Raw genomic sequence first — 17,088 nt, 5'->3', positions numbered from 1 at the left:
AATATTATCTTTTTTTGCAGCTGCATAACATTGTTGACTCGTATTCGTTTAGTGATCCCTGATAGCCCCGTGATCATTTTAATAATACTATCATCTGACCATTACTTCCCATTTTGTAGTTGCACATTTGATTTTTCCTTCCTAAGTGAAGTACTTTGCACTTGTCTTTACTGAATTTCATCTTGTTGATTTCAGACCAATTCTCCAATTTGTCAAAGCTATTTTTGAATTCTAATCCTGTTCTCCACAATGCTTGCAATCCCTCCCAGCTTGGAATCAACTGCAAACTGTATAACCATATTCTCCACTCTATTATCCAAGTCATTAATGAAAATATTGACAAGTACTGGACCCAGGAAAGACCCCTGCAGAAACCCACTAGGTACAGCCCCCAAATCTGATGGTGAACTAGTGATAGCCACACTTTGAGTATGGTCTTTCAACTAGTTGTGCACCCACTTTACAATCATTTCAAAAACCTTACTAAAATCAAGATATATCATGTCTACCGCTTCCCCCCATCCACTCGGCCAGTAACCCTGTCAAATAATGATGCTGACCTATTAGGAGTTATATTTGCAGTTAGTAGGGTTATAATAATATACAGTTTGCAAAAGAATTTTTGATTCTTCAAGATGGAATATGCTATGTGAACGTACTATAACGCAACACTTCCTGCAGTATTTTCCTCCCTATCTAAAGTCCACACCTGTTCTCACACATCATGCAGAATTTCATGGTTGTAACTGCTGTCTTTGTAAAGCAGGTTGTAGTAAAGACGCATTATAAAATTAGAGTGCATCATTAGATCATTTATTTTAGACCCTGAAAGTAAAAGAAAATCTAATGAATCCCCCCTTACATTACCTAGAGCAGGGAAGCATGAACAAAGTCAGAGCAAGCCAGGCAGGTTTAATATTTTATGCTCCCTGGAGTATAGCTTGCCAACCTCTCTCATTTTTTTTCTGCTTGTGTTTTGATGCCAGTATAGTAAGGCGTGCTTTGGGTTATAATTGAGGTGCACTGGCTGAGTTGTACGGGAAATCCAGATCTGGAATAGCAGGGATAGTGCAGGCAAAGCGGGGATAGACACAGGACTAGAAAAGCAGAAGCACTGAAGGCCAGGAATTAAGTACATTAGCAGAGCTGTGTGGGGTACCATAGCTGAAAATGGAGGGACTGCTGTAGGTGAAGTTTGGGTAGTATTGATAGAGCTGTGTGGAGAACCTTGCACAGTATCTGCATTCATTATGATTAATCAGCATTATCAGCTCTAATCTTATAAGCACCAAGTGCTGCAATTTGCAGACTGTATCTGATGTTTCCATTAGTTACTCAAGAAGCTTACTGCAATACATGTTGGAGCAAGATCTTCTGAACAGCCATAGGCAAAAATAAATTAGCACAGACAATCCTGCAAAAACCTTTTACTCTCAGAATAATTTGTTTTCTGCAGTTGAAAGAACAAATGTAAATTTGTTAGCACATTTCAAATTGCCTAGAGAAGATTTAAATTAATCCCATTATTTCTTAGGCTGATCTAACTCGCCGGGTCACGTGTAAGTGTACAGAAATACTTCCTGCTGAGAAAACTGCCCCCTTATTGGACTACAGCGGGGGAAAAAAACGGAAGAAAAGAGGCAACATTCTTTAGTTTGATGGTAAACTGGCAAACTTTCTCCTTAGAAACCATCCATCTCCATCATGTATTTCCTGGTGCTTTCCCTATTCTTTTTATGAGCAAGGGATCTTGGTTGCTTAGGGACATATTTACTTTGAATATTTATTTCCAACCAGAATTTATTTGTAATATCAGAGTAAGGTCCTTTGGAAATTGTCATGATTTCACAGAGTATTATGAAATTAGCTGGACATAAACAGCTAGGGCAGATTCCTAAGCAAAATCAATCAATCAATCAAAAAATCCTGTTTTCAAGCAGAAGTTTCTGGTAACAGTTGGGGGGAAGAGACTGTCATATATAACAGCACAAAGGTTTACAAAGTTTGCCACAAGGTATTAGACGTTGGATGTACTCGTACATATTTAACTTCCTCGGACAGACACACAAGCGTTGGTGTATTTTTTTGCAAGTCCATTTCGTATACAACAGCCTCATGAACTGCCTAAATTAAGAGTCTCTGGGTTGTGGTGAAGTACACAATGGGGTTAACTGTTTGTGGACTTTGTCTAATGGTCTGATGCTCACCAGCTCTATCATTGAGATGTACTGTTGGGGCCTGGGATAGAGGCAAAGAGAGAGAGAGAGTCGAAGGAAATCAGCATAATTTTAAATCCATCACATGCATGTAGATTTAACAGCTAGTTTCAATGGTGGCAATAAACCAGCGGAAAGCTATACCATAAGATCTGAATCCTTTGCAGACTTTGGGCGAGTCTACACTATTGCGCTACATTGGCGCAGCTGCATGGCATCTGGTGAAGATGCGCTATGCTAAGGGGAGAACACTCTGCTGTCGACATAATTACTCCACCTCCACAAGAGATGGAAGCTATGTCAGTGGGAGACATAGTGCCAGTGTGGACAGTGCTTAGGTTGATGTAACTTACTTCGCTCGGAGTGTGTGTCTTTTTCACACTCCTGAGCGATGTCAGTTACATTGACTTAAGCAGCAGTGTAGACAGCCCTCAGTAATGCCGGCAGTAGTAGTCATGAATCTGTATGCAGGCAATCCAGAACATTGGTCATTCTGCACTGGACTTGAAAATATCAACAGCATTTAGTGCATCTTGGCCGGCTCAAGAGCGTACCTGGATCGGAATCACAGTGCTCCTCAAAGATAGAAAGGAAAAAAGGGTCTAGAACAGCCGCCCTAAAATTGTCACTTTCTTTTAGGCAGCCCAGGAAACCAGGGCTTGTAGGTCACCCATCTGGCAGTTACTTATGTGAACAAAAATGGATAAAAAATAATGATTATTGTTGTGTCTTGAAACACCAAAACAGCTCGGGATAGGACAGATTGATTCTGCCAGAGAGAAAGTGTGCCCTGTTTTTCAAATAATTAACATATAACCATACAAGCGACAAAGAGTCCTGTGGCACCTTATAGACTAACAGACGTATTGGAGCCAGAGCCGTAACTAGGGATTTTTGCACCCGAGGCGAGGGACAGGGGTGGCACATCTGGCTCTTCGGGAGTGGGTTCCTCTTGGAGGGAAGGACCCACCGCCAAAGAGCCAGATTTGCCGCCTCTCTCCCTTGCTGACGACCGACGGCAATTCGGCGACGGGTCCCTCAGTCCCTCACACAGGGAAGGATTTGCTGCCGAATTGCCTCTGAAGGAGACTTTCTGCGCCCCTCACTTTCCACGCCCGAGGCAAGTGCCTCACTCGCCTTGCCCTCGTTACGGCACTGATTGGAGCATAAGCTTTTGTGGGTGAATACTCACTTAGTCAGGACTCTGTCGCTTTTTACAGATCCAGACTAAAACAGCTACCCCTCTGATACTTGACATATAACCACACAGATACAGCTGCATTAAGTCACTTCCCAAGAAGACTGAACTAACCAAAGTTTGTGTGCGATGGAGTGCTTACCTAGTGGAGGAAATCACAGGAACCCAAACTTGCTGGTACTGGATTTCAACTTTGAAATAACTTCATTTAACAACTTGATAGCTTTGAAATGGGAAAGGTAGGGCTGGCTGAAAATCTGCCATCAAAAGCTTTTTTCGATGGAAAAATGGGATTTTGACTACATTAAAATATTCATAGAAAGTGTCTGATTTCCTCAGGTTTTTCACTGAAAAACTGAAAATATTTGACACTATATAGGACAAAAAGTCAATTTTCAGTGGGGAAAAAATTCTGACCAGCTCTAGTAATAAGTGTGTGGTGTATGATACTCAATTGCCACTTTAACAAAAAGGCCATGCTTCCTGCAGTGTCCTGTACAATGCGTGTAGTTTGACTAATAGCAATGAGAAAAAAGGGGAATTTGTACAGCAAATTAGATGAAGCTATCAAAAGACCCCCAAATGCTGAGACATGTCTCCTTTTAAGTGACTTCAGTGACCAAGAAGGAGCTGACAGTGCCACCTATTATGGGTTGACTGGATGAGTGTAGCTAATGGAAACAGCAGCAGATCTTTGCTACACCAAAATAAACATCAGTGGATTCATAAAAAGAAGGCATTAGGATTCAGGTGATGATAATGAAATAATGGCAATATTGTGGGGAAAGGATTTAAAACATTTAAAAATCTTTATAATTTATTATTATTTTACAGCCCCGCAAATGTGCTGGGCATTTCTAGACAGGCAGTAAGACAAGACCTTGCCCTGAGGAGCTTTCAACCTAAAATACATCATATAAGACAGGAGGAGGGGAAAGGATGCAGGTTCTTTAGCTTGAGCAGACTGAAAGCCTCCATAAAAGTGACCAGGTTATATCAGAGAACTTGATGCAAATACTTTTGCTCTTGTTGCACACACTCCAGAGAACCTTCAGCTCATTATCAACCCAATGTATATAAAATAGGTATGATAAAATGAAAGTAATGTACTAGCCTGCGCCTGGGACAGCATATGTAAGACATAGCACTAGAATCAGTGGGAAACTCAGCGTGATAATTGATTTCAGTTACCTTATGGAATTTTGTCAAAGAGGGCCCTCACTGACCAAAAATATGCTACCTGAATAAAAAAGACACAGAAAAGACATTTTGCATATGGCAAATTGTATCTTTCAGTCAGGTACCAGTAAGGTATCACACCAAAGACCAAAGTCTACATTTACTCTCTTGTAGGTTGCCACCTTGCTCTCCATTTGTGAAACAAGGACAAGTTACCATCTCATCAAGGAGAATAAAATATTTCATCTCCATTAAACTATTATACATAACAAATGGCAAGATAAAATCATAAACACTGAGCTTCTACAAAGAGAATGCATAAAGACCAACCAAGCAAACACAGATGCATAGGTTTATCGGACAGGACGTGTCCCCAGATGGCACCCAGTGGGCTGAGAAAGGAAATGTTGTATAATGATGTTAAAGTAAAAACAGCCAGAAATGAAGACGCAGAAAGATATCTGGAAAAAGAACCTTGCACATTGTGACAGATGGCAATTCGTGAGATGTGACTGCAGCAAACCAAACAGGTTGCATAGTCAAGGTAACATTTGCAAATCCATAGAGAGCTTGCAAAACGGGCCATCAGAGATACAAGGACAAATGATGATGACACTCTAGGCGTGCCTCACTGTGCTCTTAGCTTGTGGAGTATGGGGTGAAAATACTGTGTCCATACCAGTTGCTAAATCTCACAACAGCATCACAACTCACTAAACCAGCAAGCACAAAATATCACAAAGGCAGGATAGTGTTAAAAATAATTCAGTACTATCCAACACTTGATAGTGCAGAAACAGTCCAGTTTCCTCAAACCACAGCTGCCAGAGGATTTGTGGTCCTCTGAGGTTTAATCTGCATGAGGAAGATCACAAGAGTACTGATAGGTGAATCTTACAACATTCAGAGGCTGACTTCAAATAAGCAATCCAGGGTTTGGATGTTGACCTGAATTTACTAAACCTCATATGTATACAAATATGGGCTGGAAATCTCACAAGAACAGACTTCTGGGCTGCAGTGGGGTTGAGGTTCTGGATCTGGCAAGGAAAAAGTTAATTAATCAATTAACAACAATTCATACCATCAGACAAATGCTTTCTGGAGGTGACTGACACTGGAAGCAAGCTGTTATACTCAGTGTTGGCTGGCCATTTCCATGACAATACTGAGAATACTCTTTTAGCTTTCTCAGAAACAGGGCGAGTGTCCAAAAAGTGAAAATATTAGGCTTGTTTGGGGGTACTGCCTCGCCACAGACTGCTTCAACAAGCAGAATTTTTGAAGCTACCCACACCTTTTGATTCCCTATTTTAGCACAGAATTTCAAAATTTAAGATAGAAAAGATGTATAGGCCATGTGGTCCTTACCCTTTAGGGTCGGAGCAAGATTCTTCCATAAAGTATCTTCTCTAGTGCTTTGTCCAGTATAATTTTAATTGATTCAAGTTATGGGACTTCCAACATTTTCCCTGGATACTATTTCAGACTCTCTAAGATCTTTTTACTATGAGAATACATAACACTCTAACAATAGATGGAATTGACACTTTCTACCACTCTAAGACCTTTCAGCACTATGGTTTATGAAAACTCTTCAGCTTAATCCAGCTTCTCACTGCACTGCAACTGATTTTATAACAACATTATAGTACAATTGATTTTATTATGATTTCATATTGAATATCGCTCTCCTAGATAAGAATAGTTAAAGAGGTATATGCTGAAGAGCTCTTTGCTGCAAATAAACTGTAATTATTCTTTCTCTGTAATATTCTGAGGGCTGTAGTATAGTTTTCTTCATAAAGAAAAGTTGATGATTTAAAAATATTAATACTGATGCATTGGTTGGAATAGACTTCGGATATGTATAATAACTGTCTTGATACCAGGATTGTTGTAGCAAAAATACACATTCCAGACAAGTTAAATAGCTTCAGTAGTAAAAATATATTGCAATGTTTTGTCCACTGAGACAAAAATATGAGCAGAATGAAAATGGAAATATACAGAATGTGAAAATACAAAAGAGAACAGTAACATTCTAAAACAGAAGTTAACTACAACAATCAGAGCAAACAAAATGGAAGAATAAATACCCAACATGAATCTGAGGGCTTTAGGATTAATTTTCTCTATTTCATACAGGGAAATGGAATTTGGAAAAGAACTTTGTTGACCAATTATGCCAGAGAGACACTATTCAGTAGTTGCCTTTTGCAGTTTATTGTACTACAGAAACCTTCTTGCTATGATGAAAGAGGTGCAAATGAGATGAGTGAGGTGCAAATGAGATGAGTGAAATTACATTTTTTTTGTCTCAAACAAAGATACACTGAAAAAAATAAGCAACGTGTGCTTGATTGTTTTGATATTAAAAAAATCCCTTTGGCAAACTTTTCTTGGCATCAACAATATGGTTGCCAAATGCCCTGGGAAGAGGAAACACCCTAATGGTGACACCCAATGTGTAAGGTATAAATAGAAACTGGAGGACATCAAAAATTTACAGTCTGAGTCTTTATCAGGCTGTGCAACTAAACTTGGGCTTTGGGTTGGACGCTTAACTGCTATCACTATGAGTCGTAGCACTAAGACTACGATTACTTCTTCTTCAGTTGTTGGAGGTGGCGGTGGAGGACGTAGCTCTAGTGGAGGTGGTGGTGGGCATTCTTCAAGCTCCACTAGAAGGATAACCAGTGGTGGAAGCTTTTCTGGTAGAAGTTATGGTGGAGGAGGTTCCAGATGTGGTTATGGAGGGGGAATAAGCAGTGGTGGTTATGGAGGAGGAATAAGCGGTGGCAGTTGTGGAGGGGGAATAGTTGGTGGTGGTTATGGAGGGGGAATAAGCGGTGGCAGTTGTGGAGGGGGAATAGTTGGTGGTGGTTATGGAGGGGGAATAGTTGGTGGTGGTTATGGAGGGGGCTTTGGATCAAGTTGTGGCTTCGGGGGATTTGATGGCGGTTACGGAGGTGGCTTTGGTGGCTTTGGTGGAGGTGGTGGTTTTGGTGGTGATGATACTGGCATCCTCTCCAACAACGAAAAGATAACCATGCAGAACCTTAATGACCGCCTGGCTTCTTACCTGCATAAGGTGCGAGCTTTGGAAGAAGAAAATGCTAATCTTGAGAATTTAATCAAGGAATGGTATCAGAAGCAAGGTCCAATTGCTACATTAAAGGACTACAATCGCTATTATAAAGAAATTGAAGACCTTAACAATCAGGTAAGCTATTATTTTTCAGACAAGTTCTATTAATTATAAAGGCTTCTCTTTGAGACTATGCACAGCTACTTAGGCAGACAGCAGGTAAAATATTTCATGTAGTATGAGATTACATACAAGCAATCAAAAATTAGGACATGCCAGCATTAAGGTTACCTGTACAGATGGAATCTTTGGAGGCTTTACTAAACTCTAACAAGTATCTACTGAGCATGTGCAATCTCAGATTTTCACAGGCTCATAACTTGGCCAGTTTGGGGGTGATTTTAGGGAATCAGCAAAAGGCATGTCCTTTATGCCAGGGCACACCCTCCTGCCAAATTCCGAGTCTCTGTTCCAAAAGATGGAGGTACTAAAACTCAACAAAATGTTAGTAAGAGCTTTTTTTTTTTACATAGACAAAACATTGTATTTTACCTAACCTTGTCTAGAGAAATAGCTGAACTGATTCTGCTAAATTATATATTTTAAAAAGGAGGCGGGACTCTGGCGTGCATAAGCCGAGGGGCAAGCAGGGGCACCCCCCAATCTCCATGCGGTGAAAGGGAGGAAGCAGTAGGGCGACTGGCTGCCGGCTCAGAGCTCCTGCTCTGCTCATCCCTGCAGCTGCAGGCCGCTGCTTCTCCTTCCTTGCTGCTGGACTCCCACGTGCTGCCCCTGCCGCACCTGGACAGCAGCTGGCGGTGCTGGGACTCCAGCAGCATGGCCGTAGCCGTAGCAGGGTGCAGCTGTAGGGCTGGGGAAGGACCCTGCAGCCAGCTGTCATGCTGCTTCCAGTTCTCTCGGCCCAGGCTGCAGGGACACGGAGAGAGCTGCTGCAGGGGGTGCGGCTGCCTCTTCGCTGCTGGGTGGCGACCCCAGAGGCGTCCCAAGAAATGGGGTGTCATGCAAACCTGTCATTTCCCTCCAAAAGTATTCACAGTTCAATCCCTGCGCACGCCACTGGGCGGGAGATAAAAAACAAAACAACCTGAAGCAGACACCTGGCAGGGAAAAATTCTGGTAACGTTTGGTAAAGCTATAAGCAACTGAAACAGGCTGGTACAGGAAAGCATCAGGCAACCTTAACTTTAGGCATCACTACGTGTGCCCCTTGCAATACATATTGCAGACACAAATGAAGACCATTATAAAAAACTCTTTTGTGAGGGCATCAATACTCTTGTAATCCATTTATAATGGACCCTTTCCTTAATAGAACAACGTTTTTAAAAAGACAAATAGGTTTTAGTCATGGTTTATGGGGAAAATTTTACTAATCTGAGTTAATGAAAAATATTCCTTATAGGTGAAGTTGGAACTAGGATGTTTTAATAAAATATTCTTAAATATAATGAGTAAAAGGACAACACAGTCTGGTGTAACAACAATTATCAAGCTTCTCTACTGAAGTATGAAAAGACTTTTTCCTAAAATAAAATAATAAATATTTCAGTGATCTAATTAGCTCTAACCAGGCATTTAGAAAAAAATTGCTTTCAAAGTTTATTCTGAAGAAATGTATAAATAACTGATACCAACCTAAGGCACAGGACTGAATAACAAACTTTGAAGGTAAATAATTAACTCATACCACAAACATTAAATCATATTTGACAACACACAGAATAGTCTTATCTATATCTATATACCTGTGTATATATTATAATATCACTATATATATTTAACTCTCTCTCTCTCTAACTATATATGTATATATTACTAAATATATTACTAAATATTACTAAATAACTAAATATTCATACTTAATCTTTCATATATAATCTTCACAGTTTAGATGACAAAAAGTAAAAATTTTCCAAATGTCATCTTGTCAATGCTATTTTATCCCGCCAATGCTATTTTCGGTGGTAAAAAGCCCAAACATAAAATTACATGCTTTTGACATCACGTCAATGAATTAAAGTGTTGTGGATCTTTTCAATAAAAGGAAGAGAACTCTAAGTCTAGAAAGCAGTCATACACTAACTGATATCCAGCACATTATAGGGGCCTGATCATTGTTCCACTCATTCCCAGTTTCCCTACCTGCCCATACCTCACTCACTTGCATGAGAGACGATGGAGTGACTGCAAAGATTGCTTCCCAATCTTGTCCTGCTATCTGCAATGTGAATAGCCAGCACAGGGTGTGTGCATTTTGGCCCCGCGTGGGTGTGTAGGATGGGCCACGAGATGAGCCTAGTTTCTAATCTTTACACAGAACCGAAGTAGGCCTCCAAGATGTATGAATATTCCAGCATCCTTTATTTGAATGCACCTGTTGTTACATGCAATGGGAATAATGGTTGTTGTTTTTTTTTGCACTGTTATTTTGCAGGATATGGGATGTTTGTTTAATTATTCTCTTAAACAAGGTTTTACAAGGCATGTAAATCATTAGTGCAGTGAATGCCTCATTAATATACATCTGCTGATTTTCATAGGAAGAGCACCATTGTATTTGCTTTGTAGGTGAAAAAGAAGCAACAGACACTTGTTTCTCAGAGCTTTGGATTCTCCCACACTGTTTATATATGATACTGCACTTGTTTGCTCCCTTTTTCTCTGTGTCAGACAAAAGAGACTGCAGGGCTGAATGTCATCTGTCACCTCTTTTTCAGATTGTTAATTCATCTGTGGATCTTAACAAGGCCTTTCTGAACATTGATAACACCAGGATGACTATTGATGACTTTAAACTGAAGTGAGTAGCTCTCTTCCTTCCTGCTTGATCCAGTCATTTCCACCTCTTCACATCAGTTCCATGAATCCACTATCCAAAGCAATTCATACAGGGGGTTACAGTATTTTACTTCCAGCTACATGACAGACCAGTTATTGGAAAGAGAAGTACTCCAGCAACCACTGGCTTTTTAAGAGTTACACTATCATTTTTCTCTAGAGATGCTTTTGAACAGGAGCATTTCAAGGACTTCAGTTCGTTGTCACCCACAATTTTTCTTGTGTTTCTTAGGTATTACAAATTTAGGGTCAGATCCTCAGCTGGTATAAATCAGTGTAGCGTCACTGACAACAATGGGATTTTGCTGATTTTTACCCACCGAGGATCTGACCCTTAGTTTTACACGGTAACTGAACAAAAAATTGATGATTCCTCACTGAAAACAGGAGACACTGGTAGGTGATATCTGTACAATGCCTACAGTGAGTGGGAACATGGAGAAGACTGAGGAAGGAGTACTAAAAATCCAGTCCATGACATTGAACTAATAGGTCAGATGGTCAGGAAGTGCTGTGGGTCTGAGCCTGCACCAGTGTTAATCAGGAGTAGCTCCATTGCAGCCAATGGGATTAAAACAGTGTAAAGTCAATATAAATGCAAAGAGAATCAGGAATAAGCAAAGAGATTAAAATAAGGTAGAAAAGGGCAACTGGGTGATGAGGACCTGTTCATAAACACACCGGATAGTGCTCAGAATACTAGTATTCCTCTGGCACCGCTCTTACTGACTTTCTTTTCTGTGGTTTAGATATGAAACTGAACTGGGCCTCCGCCAGAATGTGGAGAGTGATATTAATGGCTTACGCCCCCTGTTGGACCAACTGACCCTAACCAGGTCTGACCTGGAGATACAGTTTGAATCCCTGACGGAGGAACTGATTTCTCTGAAGAAGAACCACGAGGAGGTAAAATCCCCCCTTAAAATAATAATTAATGAAAATTCAATATTCAAAGAGTTTCCTTGGCTACTAGTTGCCAAATTTTGCCCACTGATTTTGAGTGTCCAACTTGAGACATCCTGGGTCTGATTTTCAGAGCTGCTGATTGCCCACCGCTCTCATTGACTTAACCAGGTACCCTTCTTGTTCGGGAAAGGGATGGCTAGGTGAAGTCTACTTTGAACGTTAGACCAAACTAGATTAGGGAAATGAGCAGCTTTCATGTCCCAAATTCAATTCATTGGTGAAGCCAGGGAAGAAAACAATAGATTTCATGTATGTAAAAGCCACAAGGAAATATTTAAGCTTCTTGTGAAAATATTTTTCATGGAAGAAGTGTGATGCATAAGCTGACTACCATAATGAACACTCAACATGCAAAGTCCCCTGCAAATCAAACACCCCACAGGAGGCAGAGTTGGGGCTGAGCATACAAAACTGGCCCTTTCACAGAGTAAAACAGTGTTGGCCATTGTGTAGTTTAACTAGGGAGTCAAAGGTGTGGATCCTGCTCCTCTCCTGGCATATGACAGAGGAGGGTCTTGTGAGACATAAGGGGTGAATGTCAGAATCTGGCCACATGAGAAAGGGTTGTGTTGGCAGTAGGAGGGTTGTCTTCCAAACCTTCTTTGCTAAAATATGAGCTCAGAATGAGATATTTATTTTCGGGGGCCTGGGTTTTCACTGCAGGAAATTAAAGGACTGCACCCACAGACCAGTGGTGATGTTAATGTGGAGGTCAATGCTACTCCAGGCTATGATCTGACAGAAATACTAAATGACTTGAGAAGAGAATATGAGCAAATCATTGAGAACAACCGTAAAGAGGTGGAAAAATGGTATGAAACCAAGGTAAGTTGCAGTAGCTATATCTCTCACAAAAAAACTTGATATACTTTGTTAGCACACACAAGTATAATAGTGGTAGGACAATTGTTCACATGTTACTTAAGGCAGATCATCTATAAATTATGCTGACAGTTTAGCATGAGAAGTTCAGAATTGGAGCGAAAGGTTTGCTGCGAGCTAGAATTCACAGAATCACAGAAATGTGGGGCTGGAAGGGACCTTGAGAAGTCAGGTCCAGCTCCCTGCACCTATGGCAGGACCACGTGAACCTAGACCATCCCTGACAGGTGTTTGTCCAACATGTTTTTAAAACCCTTCAATGATGGGGATTCTACAACTTCCCTTGGAAGCCTGTTCCACAGCTTAACTGCCCTTATAGTTAGAAAGTTTTTCCTAATATCTAACCTAAATTTCCCTTGCTGCAAATTAAGCCAATTACTTCTTGTCCTACTTCCAGTGGACAGGGAGAACAATTGATCATTTTTTACCGCAGCCCTTATCATATTTGAAGACTGATATCAGGTCTTCCTTCAAGACTCCTTTTCTTAAGATAAAGCATGCTCAGTTTTTGTTAACCTTTCCTGAGAGGTCAGGTTTTCCAAACCTTTAACCATTTTTGATACTCTCCTTTGGATACTTTCAAATTTGTCCTGTCTTTCCTAAAGTGGGGCATCCAGAATTGGACACAGTTCTCTCAACAGTGCGGAGTAGAGTGAGACAATTACCTCCCATGTCTAACATAGAACACTCTGTTAATACACCCCAGAATGATATTAGCCTTTTTTCACAGATGCATCACATTGTTGACTCAGGTTCCATTTGCTATCCACCAGAACTCCCAGATATTTTTCAGCAGTGCCACCATCTGAACAGTTATTCCTCATGCAATCCTTCTCAGCTTGGTGTCCCCTGCAGATTTTATAAGCACTCTTTCCACTCCATTATCCAAGTCACTAATGAAAATATTGAATAGCACTGGATCCAGGATTGACCCCTGAAGAACCTACTACATACACCCTCCAAATTTAACAGCGAACCACTGATAGCTACTCTCTAAGTACGATCTTTCAATCAGTTGTGCATCCACCATTTAGTAACTTTATCTAGACCACATTTCCCTGAGGTGGACTAGTAGATATGTGGAATCCCTGTATTAAATAGCAAGGGGAATTCAAACCAGGCCTGGGCTGCACTGGCACTGCAGAACTGTGTGTGGAAAGTTTACACAGCCCAGTTTACATTATTCATAGACTCAGACTCATAGACTTTAAGGTCAGAAGGCACCATTATGATCAACCAGTCTGACCTCCTGACATTGCAGGCCACAGAACCTCACCAACTCATTCAGCCTCTAGCCAGATTTACTTATTTTTGTAGTTGCTTTCATGATGATAAATTCACCATATTCACCCTATAATTAAAGCGAAAACATCTTGATTGTGTATTTGCATTTTTCAGATTGCAGAAGTTAATCACGAAGTCCACTCGAGTGGTCACGACATAGAGACAAGCAACAAACAGGTCACAGAGCTGAGACGTGAATATCAGAACGTGGAAATCGAGCTGCAGTCCCTCCTCAGCACGGTATGTAACAGCATTTGCTTCTGTATCTCACAAATGAAACAGGACATATGGATTACAGGCATGATGGGAGACCAGCCATAGCTAGTGCTCCATTAGTAAAGGGTGAGATGGCTGGTACATCTGTTGCTGTGAAGGATTTGCCTTATTCTTTTTGCCCTGGAGAATCCCAGTTTTCTGCATCAAAATAGGTTAAACTTGCCACATTCCTACAGACCCTGTTCTTCCTGTTCAATTCTCAGCTACAGTCTTTGCAGTCCTCCTTGGCTGACACAGAAGGTCGCTACAACGTACAGCTGCAACAGCTCCAGACTCTTATTGTCTCTGTGGAAGAAGAACTGGCAAGTATCCGATGTGAAATAGATAATCAGAATCAAGAGTACAGGCTGCTCCTTGGCATCAAGAACCAGCTGGAACAGGAGATCGCTCAGTACCGGCATCTACTTGATGAAGGAAATCAAGACATTAGGTATGTAAACTATTGAGATATCAGGGCATTACATGAAACCTCAAAGCTGGTAATTCCTGAGTGTGAATTATAGTACTTAGGAGCAAAGGGAATCATGCAGGGTGAAGAACTGGTAGAACAGATTCTGCAGTCACAAAATCTGCAAGGAAAGGGGCCTAATTTCATGCCACTGAGTGATCCTCAAAATATTTGGAGATTTGTTTCATAAACCATAAGGTGCTCCAAAACTCATGGCATTCTTGGATTTTAGAATTGGAATAGAAATCTTATGAGTAAAATTATAATTTAAAAATTGTTCTTTTGCTGTACTACTTTGGGCTGGGCAGGAAATACCACGAAAAGAGCCTTTTTCCATTCTCTTGTTATTTTTGATTCTAGAAAAAGCTAGGAAGTACAGAGGGAGCAGTGAAAATAGAAAAGAATTTTAGTTTGAAGTTCTGGTGAAAATTCAGGTTATTCTTTATTTTACCTGAAGCAGTCGGCCTGTCCTTAATTCTGATTGGTCTTAACCCATACCATGAAACACGCAAAAATTAGTTAGCTTTATGCATTTCAACTTTGGATACCAGTGACACAGTAGGCTTTCAGAACTGGTGGGGCAGCAGAACCAAATCTGGCAAAAAATCTCTGAGCAGGGCCATGGGAAAATTCAACCTGTGGACTTGAGGTTGGTGGGGGGATGAATTTGAGTGTCATTTTCTTGATGATCTGCACTGGCTCTGGGGGTTGAGGGTGCTGGGTAATGGACAGGAAGAAGAGTGCTGGTCAGGCTTCCATGCATCTTCAGTGTGTGGGTCTCCTTTTGTGAAATGACTTGTTGTTTAATTCACTTTTCTCTTTTCCTTTTGCAGTGTTGCAGGAGGAGGAGGAGGTGTCATTTCTTCAGGAGGAGGAAGAGTCATTGGAGGTGGAGGATCAGGAGGCAGAACTGGAGGAAGTAGCATTACTTATGGAAGTAGCACAGGTGGAGGAAGAGGAGGAAGTATCACTGTCAGTGGAGGATCAGGCGACAGAACTGGAGGAAGTAGCATTACTTATGGAAGTAGCACAGGGGGAGGAAGAGGAGGTGAAAGAAGAGGATCAGGAAGTAGAACAGAAACAAGAGAAAGTAGTATCCATTATACTGGAGGTAGCACAGTAAGAGGAGGTGAAATTTGCTCAGGGGATGGATCAGGAGGAAGACCCTGTGGTATAACTGGAGGAGGAGAGAGAATTTCAGGAGGTAGTAGTAGTTCTACCCACTCCTATTCATCTACCCATGGCCACTCATCTTCTCAGCCATCCAAGTCTGGTGAAATCCACGGTAAGAACTTGTTTTAAGGATAATTGTTTCCTTGTTCTTTACGGTCTAATTCAAACAGTAGGCTAATTGCTCATTTGGCTCAAAGGATTCCTTGTGTGAGGCTCTGCAATGTTTTATTAAGTCTCTTTTTTCTTCAAAGTGTACATGAGGCTGTTGGAGAGACTGAAGTGAATTGGATTGCAGTATCATTGATATGCAACTGGTACACTGCACTGCTCTGTACCTCATTTTTAATCAGGCCCAAATACTCTGTCTTTTCCATTGTCTGGGTGTCACAGAGCCTTAATGAGAGTGAGCTGGATGAGGCTCAATTTGGACATGGCAATAATGATATTAGTTGATTGGGTGGGATCTCAAAAGTACAGAGGGGAAGTTTCTGCCCCCGCTACAGAGGAAGTTTGCAATTTGGGAGTGTTCTTCGACTCCAAATTGCACTGTTGGCCAAAACCACCCTTTTCATCTATATCTGGTTAGATGATTGTAATATTTTATTTCAAACCTAACACAATTCTCTAAGCCTTTAATTACAACCACAGCTGATGTACTTTCTGCAGAACCCCATCAAAAATAAAAATTTGTAATAAAGCTCTGGAGTACTTACAGCCATCCTAGCATTTGTCCCCAGCCTGTTTTCTGTGTATTAAACAGTAGTGCAAAGAGATTCCCCCACCTCACTAAACAAATTAATGGCCCCCTATCTCTCAACAGGATACTCAAGAAAATCCTTTGATTAACCAGACATGTCGAGGATCCTCCAGCCAAACACCATCCATTTGAGCAAACTTCAGACAAAGTTAGCGTGAACTCACCACATTTCCTGCATGCCTAAACAAAGAGCAAGGAGAAATGCTCCTAATAATTATTCAGTGCTGCTGCCATCTATCCACAGGGGTCCATCAGAGCTGTTCAGATGGGCTACTTTCCTGCCTATTGCTCCCTGCTTTTTCCATTCTGTAATTCCATTCTGTAATGTTCTGACAATCTGTACCAAGGTTGATAATCTGCCTTTCAGTGAAAAATGTCTCTAATAAAGCTTTATTTCTGCTTGATGCAATCAGAAACCTGTGTCTGGGAAGTATTTTTCTTTAATACACTTTTTGTCGGTATCCAATTCAGATGCAAATACCAACCCATCCTCACCCAGAGTATATAGGAGGATATGGGTCAGTTATACATTGCAGTAGTTGAAGGTGTTATACTTAAAGCAAAAGAATTAAATTGAGAGAAAATACATCTGCATCTCTTAGTGGTCATGTACTTCAGTCCCAGATTATCCAGTGCATTTAACACCGGTCTTTTTCTGACTGTTCAGTGTAGATTGTAAACTCCTTGGGGCTGCGACCATGTCTTCATCTTTTAGTAATGGACCAACTACTCTTGTGGCACTCAGCAAATAATAAACAA

The 17,088-nt window shown here is 40.9% G+C and overlaps 1 protein-coding gene across 1 annotated transcript; it reads left to right on the top strand.

Moving 5' to 3' along the window:
- Positions 1-7,171: 7,171 nt before the first annotated feature.
- LOC120392137 (keratin, type I cytoskeletal 13-like) lies at positions 7,172-16,616 on the top strand. The gene is made up of 8 exons (XM_039516680.1): positions 7,172-7,819; positions 10,423-10,505; positions 11,293-11,449; positions 12,173-12,334; positions 13,790-13,915; positions 14,155-14,381; positions 15,233-15,684; positions 16,393-16,616. Exons 1-8 carry the CDS (start codon positions 7,172-7,174, stop codon positions 16,416-16,418), a joined length of 1,881 nt encoding a protein of 626 aa, XP_039372614.1. The 3' UTR covers positions 16,419-16,616.
- The last annotated feature ends 472 nt before the right edge of the window (positions 16,617-17,088 follow it).

This window comes from Mauremys reevesii, linkage group 27, assembly GCF_016161935.1.
Source record: "Mauremys reevesii isolate NIE-2019 linkage group 27, ASM1616193v1, whole genome shotgun sequence".
Taxonomy (NCBI): Eukaryota; Metazoa; Chordata; order Testudines; family Geoemydidae; genus Mauremys; species Mauremys reevesii.
The sequence above is the reverse complement of the archived record's forward strand: the minus strand, read 5'-3'. Positions and strand labels throughout refer to the sequence as shown.

Excerpts from the sequence above, each read along its gene's own strand:
- LOC120392137 (XM_039516680.1), top strand. The coding sequence starts at position 7,172 with ATGAGTCGTAGCACTAAGACTACGATTACTTCTTCTTCAGTTGTTGGA. Across the intron at positions 11,450-12,172 it reads TGAAGAAGAACCACGAGGAG|GAAATTAAAGGACTGCACCC; the intron begins GTAAAATCCCCC and ends TTTTCACTGCAG. Across the intron at positions 15,685-16,392 it reads CAAGTCTGGTGAAATCCACG|GATACTCAAGAAAATCCTTT; the intron begins GTAAGAACTTGT and ends ATCTCTCAACAG.